Here is an 18,702-nt window from a genome sequence, read left to right on the forward strand (position 1 = left end):
CAATATTGGTAATTTGAGTTTCTAATTTGTATGAAACTATAAACTTAGTATTTTGACTTCACAAAAATCTAATTGGAACCAGTGCTGCATCCAACATACCACATGTCACACAAAAATCAATGTTTATCTGTGTTTTTATAATATTTGCTTTTAAATTAAGAAATTGATTAATATATAGTACTAACATTTGAATTATAATCTACAGTTTGATATCAAAGTTATTGACATAAATTCATAAAATTTTGAATGTGAGTCAACAAACGAGATGACATGGTCTTTCATGTGTGACTCGTCTCGAAAGGGTTAATAACAAACAACAATTATCAATTTGAACATTTGTAAGGATACATTTATAGGCAAAACCTTGATCTTCTCAGTTTTTCTTCATTTTCAGTAACAAATTTCAAAAGATTGTCCGCATTCACTGATGTCATCCACAGCAGTGTTATTTATTTCAGTCATAACTGGTAAAGGTAGGCCAATATCTTGGAGTAATCTTCCACTAAGTTGTAAAACTTTGTCTTCGAGGATGATTAAGGCTTTCGTCAGAGTACTGGAGATCTATTTCTGGAGGAACCCTTTGCATTCTCAAAAGAATGTCTTTTGACATACTTTCGTTATGATTTTCCCACAGTTGAAGACGGTTTGAAATACTACATGTTTGTAACATCATTGCAAATAAAACTCTAAAATGTTTTGGTGAATTTGTGGCAGCTGTTTCTTCAAGTGTACTGTTCCAATGACTATCATCTTCTAACAAACACCTTAAATTTCAAGCAGCTTTGAAACTGTTACATAATTTATCATTGATTTACTTCATATCTTCAAAGGATGTAGAACCAGGAACTATGTGCAATAACAGACTCAAACAAAAGCACTCAAAATTAGTTTGATGTACTGTAGAAACTCTTTCTAATACAGAACTAAATTTGATACCTGGATGGCTTTCCACATTGGAACCTTGTGCTCTTCTTTTCTACCTTTTTTTTGTTGATTTTTCCATATGAAATAGGATTGTACTTCTGAATACAATAATGTTTTTGCAAATTCATCAGCAGAGCATAGTTCAAAAAAAGGCAGTAAGTGTAGTTCTAGGTGGCAGTTCAATTTTCTTCAATACATTTTCATTATTAAAGAATACTCATAGACCATTTCTAACTGGACTTGTTAATGCACAACTGTTGGGTGATGTTTATGTATTGGAAATTGAAATATTCTCCAAAATGCTTCATTTTTACTTATGTATCTTTCCAACTGGTATGTTGAAACTTCATCTCTGACATTACCATTTCCTAATTTTTTATGGTGGTTACAAGGTTGGTCAAATTGACAGACCCCATATAGTTAAGGGACCATAGGAGTCAGGATTCACCATGCCAAGTTTGGTGGAGATTGGTCAAATAGTGTGCGATGAATTAGCAGACAGACAAACATACAATATCACTTATATATATAGATTTCAGGGTTTCCTCTTTGGACTGTCTTCCTGTTTTTAGTTTTGTTAGCTAGCTAAGCTGAAGAAGCATGCTGTAACTTGGGGATTTTAAAAACTGAAATGTTCTGGGACTAAACCATGTGGGTTATTATAGAGTCGTAACTGAGGGTTCCAATTGGGCAAAATTTTGGGATGTTGCATCAGTGTGTCTGCTTGACAATCAAGCAGATGTAATGAGGAATTGTCAATTGTTATGATTGTTATGTGCCAGCAATACTAAGCACTGAGTGTGTATATACAGGCTTCAGTTTTATTACTCATCATGATCTCTACCAACTTATCTCATATCTAATCTAACTATTATATGTCTAAAGCTATCGGTGTAACAGATTGACAGAGAGAGAGTTTTTATCCCTCCATGTTACTTCTGGGGACCATAGGAGTTACCATGCCAAGTTTGGAGATTGGATAAATAGTGTGCAAGGAGTTAGTAGACCAACATACAACAGAATTCTGCTTAAGCATCTTCTTGGTTACTGAAGGGCTGAGTGGAAAACATTGATGGAAACCATATATCAACATTAAATGTGATGCCAATAAATACTTTCCAACTCATTTTACTCCCATACATCATGCACTGCAATTGGAAACATTTGTTCCAGTTGGAGTGGGAGGGGATGGTAGCACTGCGAAATAAATACATCTCAGCCACAGTTCAGTTCAGTTCCAAATGTAACTTGCCAAACCTTGGTTATTCACCTCTGGCATTTTTGAGCTGCTTGCCTGTGTATTTAACACTTTCTTTGTAATTTTGAATAGATATTTGTCACATGTTTTCATAAGATTATTAAAGATTTATTATGAATCTCAGAAGGCTTAATATTTGCGATAAAAGTCATGTAAGACTATAGATTTTATTTTTTCACATTCCTCTTAATGTGATCATTTGCAGTTTCCCATAATTTTTTATCTTGAATGATTAGCCTGTTGGTTTTTAAAATTACCTACTTCCAGAATATGTGAATCAATTTAGTGACTCTTCATGCTACTTTACTTAAAGGCAATTAAAAGTTAAAGATTTCTAACAAAACATATACTAACTTCATTTTTAGGTTTTAAATGCCACTTGTACTTACTAGCTCTTTCACTTCCACATCTACCAACAAACAAATACAAGAAAGACAAATATTTTGAATATTTCAGTACTTGTCTTTTAAAGGTTTGAAGGGAAATATACCTTTTACATGGTGTTCCAAACTCCAATGGCAGTGTTCTAGAGAGGAACATGTTGTGCTTATGACTAGAACAGTTATTAATAAAATTTGATAATCAATTAGTTGTCATTAATATGAAACTCATGAGAAAAAGTTTTATCTTATAAATACTACTAATTTGATGAAATATGGCAAATAATTCTTCAGTTAAAGTATGACAGTGAGATTTTAGAAATGTTTTAAATTCTAGTTCACTATATAAAATAGCTGTTGTAGAAAAAAAATGGACTAATGTAGATGGTTTTCTTTCTTTTATGTAAGTAAAAAAATTGTACTAAAATGGACTAATGTAGATGGTTTTCTTTCTTTTATGTAAGTAAAAGAATTGTACTAAAATGGACTAATATAGATGGTTTTCTTTGTTATGTAAGTAAAAGAAGTGTACTAAAATGGACTAATGTCGATGATTTTCTTTCTGTTATGTAAGTAAAAGAAGTGTACTAAAATGGACTAATGTAGATGATTTTCTTTCTGTTATGTAAGTAAAAGAATTGTATTAAAATAGACTAATGTAGACGGTTTTCTTTCTGTTATGTAAGTGAAAGAAGTGTACTAAAATGGACTAATGTAGATTATTTTCTTTATTTTATGTAAGTAAAAGAATTGTACTAAAATGGACTAATGTAGATGATTTTCTTTCTGTTATGTAAGTAAAAGAATTGTACTAAAATGACTTAAAAATTTTAGAGTTAATAAGTAGATTCATCAAACATTGGTCCTGGTTGGAAATTGAAATCATTTCCGTGTTAACCAATAACATGATTTCTTCCTTTGAAATGCTTTTTGTTGGTAAGTATACTATTCTGATTTTGTTACCTATCATTGTAGGTGGGAACAGACTTTGACTTGAAAGAACAAGTATTCAGAAACTTTGGTCGAATAATTGGACCTTTTTCTGAACCAGCAGCTCTTCACAAGTGGGGTCCAGGTAAGGAGTTTTCAGCAACGTTTGTATGGATGGACCCTATCAAAACTGTGGCAGGCTCATACGAAGTGAAAGTGGAGATTGGGAATCAGGTTTGTGTACACCTTGTGCGTTTGCTGCAGTTTCTTGAACTAATTCTCAACATACTTACATCCTTGTGCATCAAGGGTATATACAATCATATGTAAAAGACAGCAGTTTTGTATTTTAAAAAGTTTAATTAGCATTCAGTCTCATTATATTTAATTCTGATCTGAAATAAAAAAGTGACATCTTTCTGCTAATAGTAAAACTAATAAATGCAAGTTCTATGGTTAATATTTTTATTACTGACTTTGATTATCTACAGCTTAAATAAGATGACCAATGAAAAACTTAGTTTTGTAAATTTTAACTTGTTAATTTGATACAAAGGTTTTTAACTTAAAAAGCAATATGGTTATGGAATACCTAATAATCATATTTTGTGTGTAATGTAATATTTAGAATTAGTACTGTATGATATGTCCACACAAAACGTGAACTTTTTTTTTAAGAACTTGAAAAAGCTATTCCCAATTACATCAATAAAATGTTTATCATGTATTTGCTAGACAACAGATATGTTACATTACATGCAATATTCTTGTGTATATATATTTTTTTTGTCTGAAATAAAAGAAATATTTCACTTTGACTTTTGAACAAAAATATTGGAAAACGTAAATTAAGATTAATATAGTGAATAAAATCACCAATTCACTCTTAAACTTTTATTGTAAACAAGAAATAAAGATAGGACAAAAGCTACGATTATTATTCTGTTTGTGACATCCTGCTGTTTTTGTGTGTAGGTGCTGCATCATAAGCCTGTGTTTAAACAGCCTCTTCGACCAGGTATTTGGACACTTCTTTTGATGTACAATTGGGTTCTGGTAGCTGAAACACATTTTTTGGTGATCCCTCTGTCAGTATATAACACCCAGAAAGTAGATGAGATGAAAACTCAACTGATTCACAGTGGTCCTGTAAAACAACCATACGTTGATCATGATTTTAGTAATGTAGAAGCCCTTTTGAAGTATGCCAACAGAAGTTTACTTTTACAACAAGCAGTTCTTAATTCCCAGAAGACTGGGAAAGACTTGAATGAGTGGATTGATGGCTTGACCACACAGTTCTGGACAGTTCAAGATATATGTTTTGTCTCCATACCTAAGCACCCTTCAGGAGGTGCTTTGTGCTCATCACTAGACATCGATCCTTGTCAGCTAACCATATGGAGTTCTAAGTCACCAGATCCAAAGTCAGAAATGAACTCTGTATTCCAAGAATCTCAAGTACAGAGGTAGTAACAACTAGTCATTATTGGCATTATATAAAAAAATCAAGTTACTGCAAAACGTGTAAATAATAATTTAAAAACAAGGTTGTTTTGCTGATTTGACTGTAGAAAGTTAAACAAAAAAAATGTATCAGAATACTTATCTTAATTAGTAAAAAAAGCTATTATTTCCTATAATATTACTGTAATTTGTTTTTGTTTAGCATATGGAAGGATCTACAGTTGTTGAAACTATCAATCTACTATCTAGTAATTTAGTGTAATTCACCTGAGCATGAATTCAAGATGAGAGAAACACTGAAGTAGAAAACTTCTAGTTTTCGTGTTTAATTGTGGCCATTAATTTGTAAATTTTATAGTTTCATATTATTTTTAAATAACATTAAAAGTGCCAAGTATCTTTTTTTTTATAAAGGTTAAAATTATTTTAAAAGATTACTTAAATAATATTCATAAAACAAGAAGTGATACAGCAGTTCTCAGTTGAAAACCACTGAGAAGTGATATGTAATTCATTTTTTTTTGCATGTAGGATGAAGTTAATATGTTGTATAATGAATTTGTTTCAATTTACAGAAGTGTGACTTAGTAATGGAAGTATATGGGCAAAGTGTTGATGGAATGTTTCTGTATTGAACAGAAATTTGTCATTTTACGATGTAAGAAAGACTAACTATAGGGGTTAATATTCTAGTATAACAAAACTGCTTCAGCGAGTTAAAATCCTGAAGTGATGTAATCTTAAAAAATTGTGTCTAAATGTTGAAAATGTTCATGCACTTTGTTGGTGAAAAATATGCTGCTTTGATTTTAATAGCATGTGATGAAGTCATGCTAAATTTTTGTTTTTTTATATCAAGATTTATTTGGCATGGTACTTATATTCTAGTGGTTTTGAAAATATTACACTATATATTTTTTATTTTTTTTTGTTTCTCCAAACTCAAACTTACATAATCAAGTACTATAGTTTTAGTTTGATTTTTCACTTTTACTGAAGGCTTTCAGTTGTTAACTGTATTGCTTTTAATGATGTTTCAAGCATGTTTTTGTTTGTAGTTGGAGGAAACTCTCTTACTAAGTAAATTTTGAAAATGTAGTTTTTGTCTCTGTGTTCAGAATTATTTGTTTTTGAAAAAAATTTACCCAGATTTTGAACAAATGCTTAGAAAATACTAAAAGAAATTATTTTTCATACAAGTGAAAAAAATTGTAGTTTGAAATTAGAGAAATAAATGAAGTGGAGCTCATTTACATCCATTACATGGGAGTGTAAAATGTAAAACCAAAAGCTATTAAACCTCCTTGTCTTTTTTTTTTGTTTTGTTGTTTCCTTATTACATTTTTTTCTTTCTAGTTTTTGCTCTATGATCTCAGTTATTTTGTGAAGTTCCACAATCTAATGTGTCCACATTCACACACTTTTATGCATGTGGTTATCACATATTGAAAAAGTTTGTTATAACCTGAACAAGATTTTTAAGGTTTATGCTGTTGTAAAATCACATGATCTTTGATGTGATACAATTACTAGCAAAATTAACATTATAATCTACGAAAACAAAATTGTTGTTTCAAATGAAATGAAGTGTTTATCTAAAATAAGGTGGTCTGTGCAATAAAGAAAAATGTACAATCATACATTTGTGATATAAACAAAACAGTGAATAAAAAACACAAGCCAGCTAGACCATAGTTGCTCAAGTGTTTGAACATAAAAACTTGTATTTCTATACACACATTTTCATTTGAATCTAAAGGAAAATGTACCATATGACATATCTTATAAGAATTTGAGAATATGTAGAAGTTACGACACACATTTTATTATGTTTTAAATATATTAGTGAAATATTTCAATTCAGAAAAATTACCTTTTTGATAAGTAAGTAAAATTGAATGAATGTCAGATTGGGAAAAATAACATTCTTCTGGCTTTTGTTGCTAGTTTGGTATGTTTATTAACATATTTAATTTGTATCTTTTAAAAGAAAATACAGAATCTGTACGCTTATGTTGGATTTGATGCGACATTTGTTGGTAGTTTTAAAATATTTATAAAAGCTGAGTTTCTCCATTTCATTACTTAACTCAGTTTGAGATCTAAAATAGATATGTTTTCTCTATTGAATTAGGTATTTTCCAGCTACAGTAATATTATCAAAATAAAACAGTTACTAATTGGAGTACACATTTTAAATATTAAACCTAAAATCTGGTAAATTTTGTTTTGACAAAAACATGTATAGAAATATGGATTGCCCAATTGAAAATAAAATAAAAAAATTTATATTATTATTTATGTACTACACAGCACATAGCACCAACTTATAAACTGTAAGTGGCTTCTGTATGTAGTGAATAAGCCAGCTAATATTTTAATTAACGTTTAAGCAATTTAAAATACTCATTAACTATTCAAAACAATAATAACATGTATCTCTGTCTGTAGTTTGTGTTGCTCTAACAGAACTATCCAGACAGAGAGGTCTAATAATCACTGACCTAATGAGGAGTAGCACAGGTTTTGATCTGAATAATTGCTGATTTCTGTAGGTATACCTTTAGCTAGTACTCGAAAGAAGACTTGTACAATTTATCCTCACTGCTTTTTCTAAAGTTTGGCCACTGGATAACAACTAGAGGGTTATTGTGTGATATTTTCAAATGAACTCTTACATTTGGTCCCAGAGGTGTTCGTCAAGTTAAATTTGGGTTATTTTTTTGGCCATTTTAAGACATTGATACTGTTGCCTTGAAACTTGGCATTAGTGACACATTCCTTGTGACACGGATCATCTTCTTGTTGGAACAACACCGACTTACTGACTAAACAACTTCTGTCACAGCCTCTACAACATGTTTGTGTGTGAGAGAGAGATTATTTTAACCATAAATATTTCAACTAGCTAATCCTTCACAGATAGGTCCAATGACCAACATGTAAAATCCACCTCTATCATAATGACCTAACCACAATTGTCAGGGTTATGGCAAAATATGTCACTTACTTGTCTCCAATTTTCAACTATCTACTGAAAAACTGTGGTGGTTTTCATCATATTAAAAAATTTACAAATGGTTATAAATATTCCATCATCGACAAGTTTTACAAGAACCATTCTTGAGGATAACATACAGTTTACATAACCCAGTCATATTAGAGTATTTGCATTTGTGGAGAATGGACTGCAAAACTTACAGATGATGCCTTTATCACATATGGCCACATCTGATGGGATTCAATCACTTTGAATGTAGGGTATATATCACTTTCAGATCTGCTATGCAATCCTAATTGATAAAAGTTTGTCATGTTTCGACAAACATTTCAGGCTGAACTGAACAGTTATTAGTTGTACTGTCAACATTTTAGGCTGATCTGAACAGTTATTAGTTGTACTGTCAACATTTTAGGCTGATCTGAACAGTTATTAGTTGTACTCTCAACATTTCAGGTTGACCTGAACAGTTATTAGTTGTATTGTCAAGCTCTTGATGCTATTGAATGTTTTTTTGATTAGTTAACTGCTGTGATTGTTTTAAATATCCATGCTTCAAGCAGTTTATAATCTCTCCTCTCAACTTAATTCATAATATTTTTATGGTGTGCGTGTGTGTCTTTATTTTCACAGAGTGCCTTTACAAAGCATGTTAGTTGAGCCATTTCACGTATTTTACATGTTTAAGGAGTGTCCATGTATTTCTGCCAAGGCAATGAATACTGAATTGATGCTTAATTCAATCAAAGTTTTCTTGTTAATGTAGAATTTTATTTTATAAACAAATTCTATTGACCACAACTGAAAAATGAATGTGATACATTACTATTTTTCCAAGAACTCATTTTGTTAAAGTCCAAAGTCTAGGCCTAGTTGAAGTTAAAAACTTGGTATTTTAGAAGTTATTCATGCTACCCATCTTTCAAGTTGTCAGATCTTTTAACTTTAATATAGTTTTAAATAAACTTGACATTCAGCCATAAAGGTATTAAAGAAAAAATTAAAATATCCCAAATCAGAACAAACTTTGAAAAATAAAAACAACAAAAATTCACACACACACACACACACACACATATATTTTGTTTATAGTTCTAGAAACAGAAGTATGTTGGTATAGATACATGTAACTGATTTCAGCCTTGGGGAGGGTAAGGCTGCTGGCAAGCAGAAGAAATTAGTGGACAAATTAAAAATAAGAGCTTTTTCTGATTGCATTTCAGGAATACTTTTAATGATATTTATCCAGTTGCTCAGTAATTTTGATACCTTCAGAAACGTTTTATTTAAGTTATGCTATACAAATTATAATTTTATTTTAGAAAAAGACAATTCTAATAAATATAATGAGGCCACAGCGATTCATCTGGCAGGCATGACTCTTGCTCAAAAGGATACATGCTGTCTATAATTACTATTAGAATACAATATGTATTTATCACTGGATATCAAAAACTAGGTGGATGTGCTAACTGTTTTCAAGATTCAGGTAATATGTGTCAAATTTGTTGTCTTTGATAATTATTATCATTTATCCTTATAATTAATTGTGCAACAGTTTATTTTGACCTTCTTAACTGTTTTTTGGTTTTGGGTTTCTTTTGAATATTTCACTGTCAATTTTTATGTTTCAGTATGGTTCTGTTTTATAATTTCAGTTTGGAGTTTTGAGAGATCATGGTTTGTCAACTGAAATAGATTAAAGTTTTAAGGTTGTTGTTAGTGAAATTAGTGTTTTATTTAATCCAAATTATGTAAAAAAAAATAATAATTTGTTTTTGAAGCTCTTTTGCTTTTGAGACAATTGTTGAACTATGAAGAAATAAAAACATTAACGGTAAACCTTTTGTGATTAGATACTTCAATAATAGTGAGCATTTTATTTAAAACATTTACTTAACTAAAATATCTTCAGAATTGAATATTTTTAAACAGTGCTATTTCTGGTATTAATGTAATTAAAGAGACCAAATTTGCACCATCAAAAGTTGATGTAAGAATGTGTAACTTGTGTTTTTTTTTGATACAATTTAGAGTTATGAAAATATAATACAACTAAAAACAGTGTAGGCACTTTTGGAAGGTCTATTTGGTTTATGTGACATATTTAAATGGTTTCAGTTAATAGTTTTGCTTACTAGATTCATTATTCTCATATACATATAAATTTACAAATGAAAGAAAATACTGTTAGAAATTGGAAGCATTAAGCTGTTACAATGGTTAAATTATTGGATATTATCGTGTATTTTTGACATTTTAGAATTTTAAAAGGTATGGAATAACCTTAGTTTTTAATGTGTTTTTTTTAGACTGGAATGAAAATATGATTAAATAATGATGGATGCGTATACTTAAGTTGTACAGAGCCATGATAATTCAAAGTTAACTTGTGGAGGTACTGAAGGCTTTACCAGGACAATATTGTGTATTGGTTTGTCTTTCAGCTTTATGTATTCAAGCTCCCCTTAAATATATTTTTGAACTGAAAAATAATTAAAGACTCATGTTAAGGGTATAAGACTGTGCAAAGTAACTTATAAAATATGGCTATGTTAAATTTACTTTATTCATTTTTTTTTTAATTGCACACAACTGTGATTCATTGGGGGCAATTTTAACTGTGTGTTTATCCATTTTTAGGCATAGTAATTATGCTTCATTTCATACATATTTTATTAAATTGTGTGCAAATAAAGATGTAATATCTGTAATTAACTGTGTGTGTATATGTATGTACTTATAGTTCTGTTTTAAAATTGCAATAACATATTTTAGGATAGCAAAATTAATAAATTTTGGTTTCTACTTTTATGGGGGGGGGGGACTTTTTAGTCCTAGAATCCAACTGAAAAAGAAGATGAGGTGAAGTGATTACTAAGATATTTCCTAATATAAATATTTATTATTGATTGAAATTGGAATAGCTGAAAAAACACTGATGAAACTGTTTTTAACTTCTGTATTTTAAACATTTGGTCCCTCAGTGGGTTAGGTTAAGTCTCGTGCTAAAAGCTGAGGTTTGGTTTCCTGTGATGGACAGAGTGCAGATAGACCATTGTATAGCTTTCTGTTTAAAAAACCAACAGTGTTTTAGCATTTGAATTTTTAGCCATAATAAGGTATTTTAAAAGTACTAAGGTTACCCTCTTTATTCAGTATTTTAAAAGTTTCTGTGATTTTTGTGTTGAAACCAAGTTTTCTTCAGTTTATCATATTACTAATATCCTTATTAGTAAAAGATTTATAGTAAATGTAGTATAACAACATCAGAAGGTGAGAGATAACATACATACATATTGGGCAAACTTGAAAAATACATCATTTTGATGGATTGTAATGTTGTGTAGGGTTTTATATTAAATACATTTCAAGTATGATAGATAGCATTTTAGTTGTTTTTTTTTATATATATATATATAGCTAGCAATTGACTTATGTGTTTCAGTGTAAATTCTGTATTAAATTTAATCATATTTTGAAAGGTTGATTTGTATGAGATACAGTTTGACTTGGTTTTATGTTGTTTATTGTTTTCTTCCTAAAGTGAAAAGTTGTTTGCATTGTTTGATGCAGATATACATACCATATTGGTCCGAATATAAGACAATGCGTTTAGATTAATAATTAGGCTGTAAGATTCATAGTTGCCTTATAATCCTGGCCGATCAAAGGCCCCTTCCCCTATTCTAGCCTGTCACGTTCCTGAATGTCCAGATAGCATCCATCTATGCATGCTTGCCAGAGGCTCACTCAGGGTCATCACTGATTCTTGCACCTAATCCACCTGCAGGTTATTCAGTTATAGTATTTGTTTTGTTGGTGCATTATTACTTTAACTGTGCTTGCTTTAAATTTTATAATAATTGTTGTGTGCGAGTTTTATTTTAGTGATCAACCTTTATGCAAGAATGAGTGACTACATTGAAAGACAGGGAAGAAGAAAATGTCAAATTAACAAAGGATTATGGCAGAGTTATGATAGTGCACGAGGCAGAAAAACGAACAATTGTACTGCTGCTAGAAAATTTGGTGTAATTGAAAATAACGTGAGGTGTTGGCAGAAACAAAAGACTGAACTCCTTAATGTACATTCTACAAGAAAGGTGTCTTGTGGACCCAAAAAAAGGACATTATGACACTCAATTTTTTTTCTTCCAGTGGTTTCTGAAAATGGGAGTCGCTTTATATACGAGATCTCCCTATAAATGGACCAGTACGGTATATATAAAACTTATTTTTAATATGCTTCAAATACTGAATGTTCCTTCATTAATATGTTCATTTTATTCACTTTATATTGTCATAGATTTTGTTTATCAAGTATATATTTCCATTGGGGGAGTAGTTATGTATGAAGGTCTAAAGCACATTTGCAGTTAAAATGTTGGTTAATAGCAGTTTTTAAACATTCAGAAATCATAATAGGTTATATGGGGGAGCCCAGTGTATCAGAGGCAAGTCTGCAGGCTCACACTGCTAAAAACTGTTTTAGTACTCATGGTGGGCACAGCATGACTAGCCCAATGTGTTGCTTTGTGCTTTACTAAACACAAAGTTATTCAGAAAAATTTTAACACTAACTTTACTCATATACTTACAAAAGTTTAAACTTTTCTTTTGCTGTATTTATAAATAGAGAAAACAACTGTTTAGTGTTTTTAAAGGTCCCCTGGTGGGCCAGCTGTCACTGTGCAGATTTACAGTACTAAAATCCAAGGTTCAATTCCCTGCATTGGATAGAATATTCTGAGCTAAAAAATGGTGAGCATTATTGAAAGTTTTTAGTATTTTTATTGCACATCAAAAATGTTGTCTTGGCAAGCCCCATCATTTTAAGAGTAATGTAAATCATTTTTTATTTCAGGTTACACTCAGTATTAAAGTTTGTGCCATACTTTCAGTGTTTCCAGCATTAAAGACATATTAAATGTCACTTATCATTTTCTTTTGGAAGCAAGGGAAATGAAAACCTAGAAAAAAGCCTTTCTGTTAGTTAAACAAAGTAGTTTTGATTATTAACAAATTTAATCTACTTTGACAAGCAATGAAAATATGGTATTCCTCGTACCATCCAGGAAAAAACATCTTCATTGTAAACCTATAAGCAATAGTTAATATATCTTTCTTGTCAAAGAACATCATAGATGGTAACCCAGTAAAAAATAAATTATTGTAATAAAATCTGAAACAAAAAAAAAATACTTGTTAAGCATACCAATCCCCTAGAATGTCTATTAAGAGTTGAAATAACATATTCATTGTAAACTATATATAAGGACAAAAAGGGACTTGTTGGTCCATCCCATCCCATCCACTAAACTAAACTTTAGATTAAAAAACACTCAAAGCCAGTTAACATTCAAATATTTACCAAGCCTTCCCTTCGACTCCCTTGAATGAATTGCATCTGAAGGCAACCAATTCCAAAGGCTGACAACCCTGCCAAAATTTATATTTGTGTCCCCTAGTTTTTCCATTATCAGCCCACCAGTAATAATTATATTGCTTGATATAAACAGCTGTGTACCTTAGTCAGGTGAGGTTAACTAAATCCTTAAATAGAGGTATTAATTATGCAAAGAATATATGGAACTTCATCTATAACTATACCACCATGAGTAAAGAGTGACAAAAACCACGTTGTATCTAATAGCATAGTTAAAGCAGTAAAGAATCTCGAATTTTTAAAGAAAAAAATAATACAAATGAAATAAACATTAAATTATAAGATGTGTGTAATGGATCTTGTTCAAGATAAGTTTTATAACTATCTTAAAACTTAAGAGGAAGTCATAAAACAATCTAAGTTAGGCTACACAAGATTCTGTTCTAAATATAAGAGTTTTTTGGAAAGGTTAGCTGAAGCATAAGTAAAATTACTAATCATGAAATTATATGAACAACCAGAAAATGTTATTTTTTGTGGAATATTACATCAGAAAGTAAGTGAAGTCTTGTTATATGTACAGCCTTCCAAACAATCCTGTCCTGATGGACTTCTTCAACCACTTGTAGTCCAAAATAACTAGCTCTTCCAGGTCATGTTTGTCAATACTAAAATGTTCAGGAACAGCTAGATAGTTATGTTTCAACCTTATATACAAATGATGTTTACTAATATGGGTGTTGAGTGTTTGCTTAGTTTCACCGATATATTGTTTGTTAGATTTTTGACATCATAGATGGTAAACCAGGGTATTGGTCATACATATAATTTGCAGTTTGATCTTATGCCCACTCCCTAAAGTGAAATGTTTTTACCATGAAAGGGTTGTATTTATATTTGTATGTTTCACAGTGTGGATGTTTGTAAAGAAACTAGACAGGAGTCTTATGCACTCTATAATGGACTAGTAAGTTTGTAACACTAGGTTGATGATGAAAAGACATCACTGGTGAGTTTTTAACATTTCTTAATAAAATATGGCTTGTGTGGGGAGTTGGTAGAAGGTCTTGTGTTATCCTGGACAGTGATGGTGAAGTTGGATGGAATGTTGCCAGTAAAATATTTTGCTTGAGTTATTTATATTTTAATATTTCCATATGAATAACCTGTTTCAATGATATGTCCTTCCAGTTTCTTTATGTCTAATATCAAAAGCTGAATTGTCAGAGCAAATGCATGATATCTTTAGGGATAGACTGTAAGGATCTATTGCATGTGTAAATAATAACCACTCATTTCAGTGAGTTTCTTATCTAACCCTCCCATACAATTTTATACTGATACCATCATTGGACTCATAATAGTACCATTACTTTGTAGATATATTTCAAAGTAGTTATTTGTCAGAATTAAATTTATAACTGTGAGGTCTTCAGTAGGTGGTTGGCAGATATCTCTTTTCTTAAGATAATTACTGCAGCTAGATAAACCCTCTCAATGTGGTATATTAGTACACAGTGATACTACTTCCTATGTCACTAGTATGTTATCAGTTGTGATTGCTTTGATAACTTCCAGTTTTCTTAGAAACTCTGTGGTATCTTGAATTCAAGAGGACAATCTTCTCAGTATCAGTTGTATATTAATATATTTGCTAATATTTTCCATGGTATGTACCAGTCCCACAGTTCAATATTACCAGTCTTCCATGGTTGCCATGTTTGTGGATTTTGGGAAGTAAATAGAATCTTCCAGGCTAAGGATCCTTTTGTAGTAGATATTTCATTATTTTTTCATTAATTACCTGGCCTTAAAACATATTCTGTCCTTTGTAGTTTTCTTAAGAAGATCTAAATGAGAACCAGTATTTGTAGTCTTGTCTGAATGTTTGTAAAATTTAGTGTCTTGAAGTTGTCATAGGCCTTCATTGACATAACCATGACAGCATTACCTTGATTTGCTGAATTAATAATGATATCAGTGCTTGTCTTTGGTCACATTACATTGTACAATTGCTGTTGTTCTGAATGCAGTTGTTTACAGTTTGATGAATAGACTCAATTTAAGCATCCACAGGTTTGTGTCTATTGAATGGAGGCAGCCAGTAAGATTTTGCTCAAAAATTCTAAATGCAAACATTCTGATTCATTCTTAAGAAATTCCTGAAGCCTGATTTCTTTATAAGATTCCTCAAGGTCCTGTAAAACTTGAAGTTTGTTAACTCAAGGGTGGGGGTGAAAGGACAAAATGTAAAACCATGAGAGAGATGTTTATGATGTGCAACAGAAAGAGGGAACTCCTGCTAAATTGATCACATTGCTAATTGACCAATATAGGTGGTTATAATATTTCTTATCATGATTGTTACTGGGGGACCTCTGTACTAATTGCTGAAAAAACAACCTAGGCTTAAATGACCTTAATAACAGTTATTTCAACTCTTCATTTAGAATATCAGAAAACTTTTTGAAACCATTAGTGACTGTATTGGAAGTTGTTTGAATGAATTAGAATACTGATCACATTACAGAAAGAAAACTTCAAGCAGTCAGATCAACCAACTTTTAAAATAGTAGGAAAAAATGGAGAAGAGATGACATTTGTGTTCTGACTTCCTGTTAAGTTTTAAGATACAATTATGGACAAGATAAGTACATATCTGTAGTATTATGTTTTACAGTTTTAAAGTTATTTTTCTTTTTAAATAGATTCTTTATTGTTTTAGCTATTCTATTAGATACAACATGTGTGGCATGATTGTTTGTAACACACTCACTCATTGTTATATTGTTATTTATAAATGATCCATGTATTATTATTTATGCCTCTGAAGAAGTCATTGAAACATAATTTGTATTTATTTTTGATGTAACATTTTTTTCCCTTACTTTGAACTTAAATCCTTACTGAATAATTGAAGTATTATGGTTATGTTGTAGAAGAAGTATTCATGTATGTTACCAAGTATAATATGCGACAACAACAAATTATTTTCACACATTTTAATGATGTATTTGTGACAATGAAAGTTTCTTCTTGTCAGTTATTGCTGGTTTGCATTAGATATTAATTCTTGTCCTACAAATAGCTTAACCAAACCCATTAAAATACATAGTATTAGCTATTGTTTATAATTGTTAATTAATTGGTATAAATCCTACAGAAATAAAGATATCTGGTTAAAAAGTAGGTTCTCTGCACATAATACAAAATTGTGGTAAGAAAACCTATTCTTTGGTACGCTGTCAAGATACAGTACCTGATCCTGTTATTTCACATCTGGCAACGACAGGTTGTTGTTGTGTGATTTTTTAGCAGTTAATTATGAATAAAACAATGAAATGATTTTGTGTACCATATTGAACTAAATGGACAAAGCAAAAATTTATAAAATACATTTTACATATTTTTGCGATTAATTTCTTTCTTTTAGGTTATTTTTTTAATATACAATAGAAATAACCTCAAAAATTAAAGAAAATGGCAGTAGCAAATTATCAGTAAATTGAAATTATATTTTGCTGCCCTATTTGATTTGGAAGTTTATACAATGTAATAATTATAAAACAGCCTGTTGAACTGATTGCAAAGTGTCACAACAGTAACTTGTAATAATATACTAGCATTGTTTTATGTTTTATCTCTTGCTTTTTGTATGAGACATATCATAGAATTAATATTCCACAGTTGTAACTTTATATTCTACACATTAATGTTAAGTGTCTCAAAGATTTTGTATAACAAATCGTGATATCATAGATATAGAAGAAAAATGCTTGTGTACTTTTATATATATAAATATATAACCATTGTCACCAAAATTAATACACACTGCTTTTGAAAATAAAGATGCATTTTTTTTAGGAAACTTGGAAGTTGTTTGTTTTATTTCTAAATTTTGTTCACATGTGTGAAATAGGCCCTGGCACATTAGTTGAATTGCATACTAATTAATATTATATTTGAATGCATCATAGCAGTCATTTCTCAGAATATTTCACACACACACATTACTGATATAACATGTCTCCTTTTAGTAAAAAAAAATTAAGGTTTTTATGCCAATTTTAAAGTAAATTTTGATAATAAATATTTTAAGAAAAACCCTTTTAAACATTTAGACTGAAATATTTACTTAATACATCAAATTAATACATCAGTTGTTTTAAAGATTAAGTCATTTAAATGTATTGTGAGAATTTGAAGCTTAACATGTCTTAAGCATTACAAAACAGTATGTAATTTTAATTTTTCTTGCAAAGACAAGCTTTCATATGTTAGTCCAGTGGAGTGGTGCTACAGGTGATACATTTATTACCTATAGACTTTGTTCACAGAGAATTCCTGACTATTTAATAGTATAATGCTACCACAGGTAGACTTATAACTGGAAGATATAAAAAGCATTTCTAAAGAAAAATACTAATACAGAAAGAGCATTAAATTATGCAGGACCACAACAAGGGAGTTCTGCATGTTCTTGTAGAAGTAAGATAACTTTTGGAGCAAAACGTTTTGTCCAGCAACAGACTCCAAAACCACACCCACAAACCAATTGAGAGCAGTGCTCTTACCTGCAAAGTGAAGGTTATGGCAATGAAAGAGAATCCTCTGACCCATATAGACTAGTTTAGATTTGAATATATGGAGCCTCACAAGCTCCAATCACATACTGAAGAAAGATGGCCACAAAAAACTAAAATTACAGCAATCATATTTTGTTTCCAACCATACATTTGTCAATTTGTTCTGATGGAGTTCCATGGGACTTTTGTGGGTACGAGGATTATGGATCTTCCAGTACCTGTTTCAACAGTGTAATTGTATAGGAGAATGTACAAGTTCTGCATTTGGAGACTTGACTGATATGTCTTTATATGGAATACAATGAATACCTGTTTTATTCTATAGTTACTTTAAATATGCAGCAGTTGAACAAATATGTGTTGAAGCACTGTCTTTCTAGACAGTTATCCTTCATGATAATGTTGCCTAAGATACGTGAACGGCTTTTGTTATTGACTTTTCTATTCGCAAACTCTCACTTGTTATAAGATACTGCAAATTGCTTAAAACGCCTGGGCTGCGGCTTGTTGTGGGTCTTTATGGATAACCCTGGTACCCCAAATGAATCTATATTTATTTGCTTGCCAATGCTTATAAATACGAGGAATATTCCCGTCTTGGAAATGATAAATCCTCAAACTGGAGAAACATTTATGATCTGAGTGTATGAATATTTTGTGCCAGGCAGGGCTGTTACATACCCTTCCCAAAATCAATACATTGTTGAGTCATCGAGGTCACGTGACTGGTGTGGCGCCCTCTAGTTTCTAGAACTATCTTGTTCCTT

At 30.7% G+C, this 18,702-nt stretch overlaps 1 protein-coding gene across 1 annotated transcript in view; it reads left to right on the top strand.

The window, feature by feature from the left end:
- The window catches only part of LOC106459706 (xylosyltransferase 2-like), a 55,461-nt gene extending 49,184 nt beyond the window's left edge, over nt 1-6,277 (top strand). The window contains exons 13-14 of the mRNA XM_022386230.1: nt 3,538-3,726; nt 4,468-6,277. Of these exons, the coding sequence (XP_022241938.1) occupies nt 3,538-3,726; nt 4,468-4,965 (687 nt within the window). The 3' untranslated portion in view covers nt 4,966-6,277. The remainder of the gene's footprint in view (nt 1-3,537; nt 3,727-4,467) is intronic.
- Nucleotides 6,278-18,702: the final 12,425 nt, after the last annotated feature.

The sequence above is a fragment of the Limulus polyphemus genome, unplaced genomic scaffold (genome assembly GCF_000517525.1).
Source record: "Limulus polyphemus unplaced genomic scaffold, Limulus_polyphemus-2.1.2 Scaffold650, whole genome shotgun sequence".
In the NCBI taxonomy this organism is placed as follows: domain Eukaryota; kingdom Metazoa; phylum Arthropoda; class Merostomata; order Xiphosura; family Limulidae; genus Limulus; species Limulus polyphemus.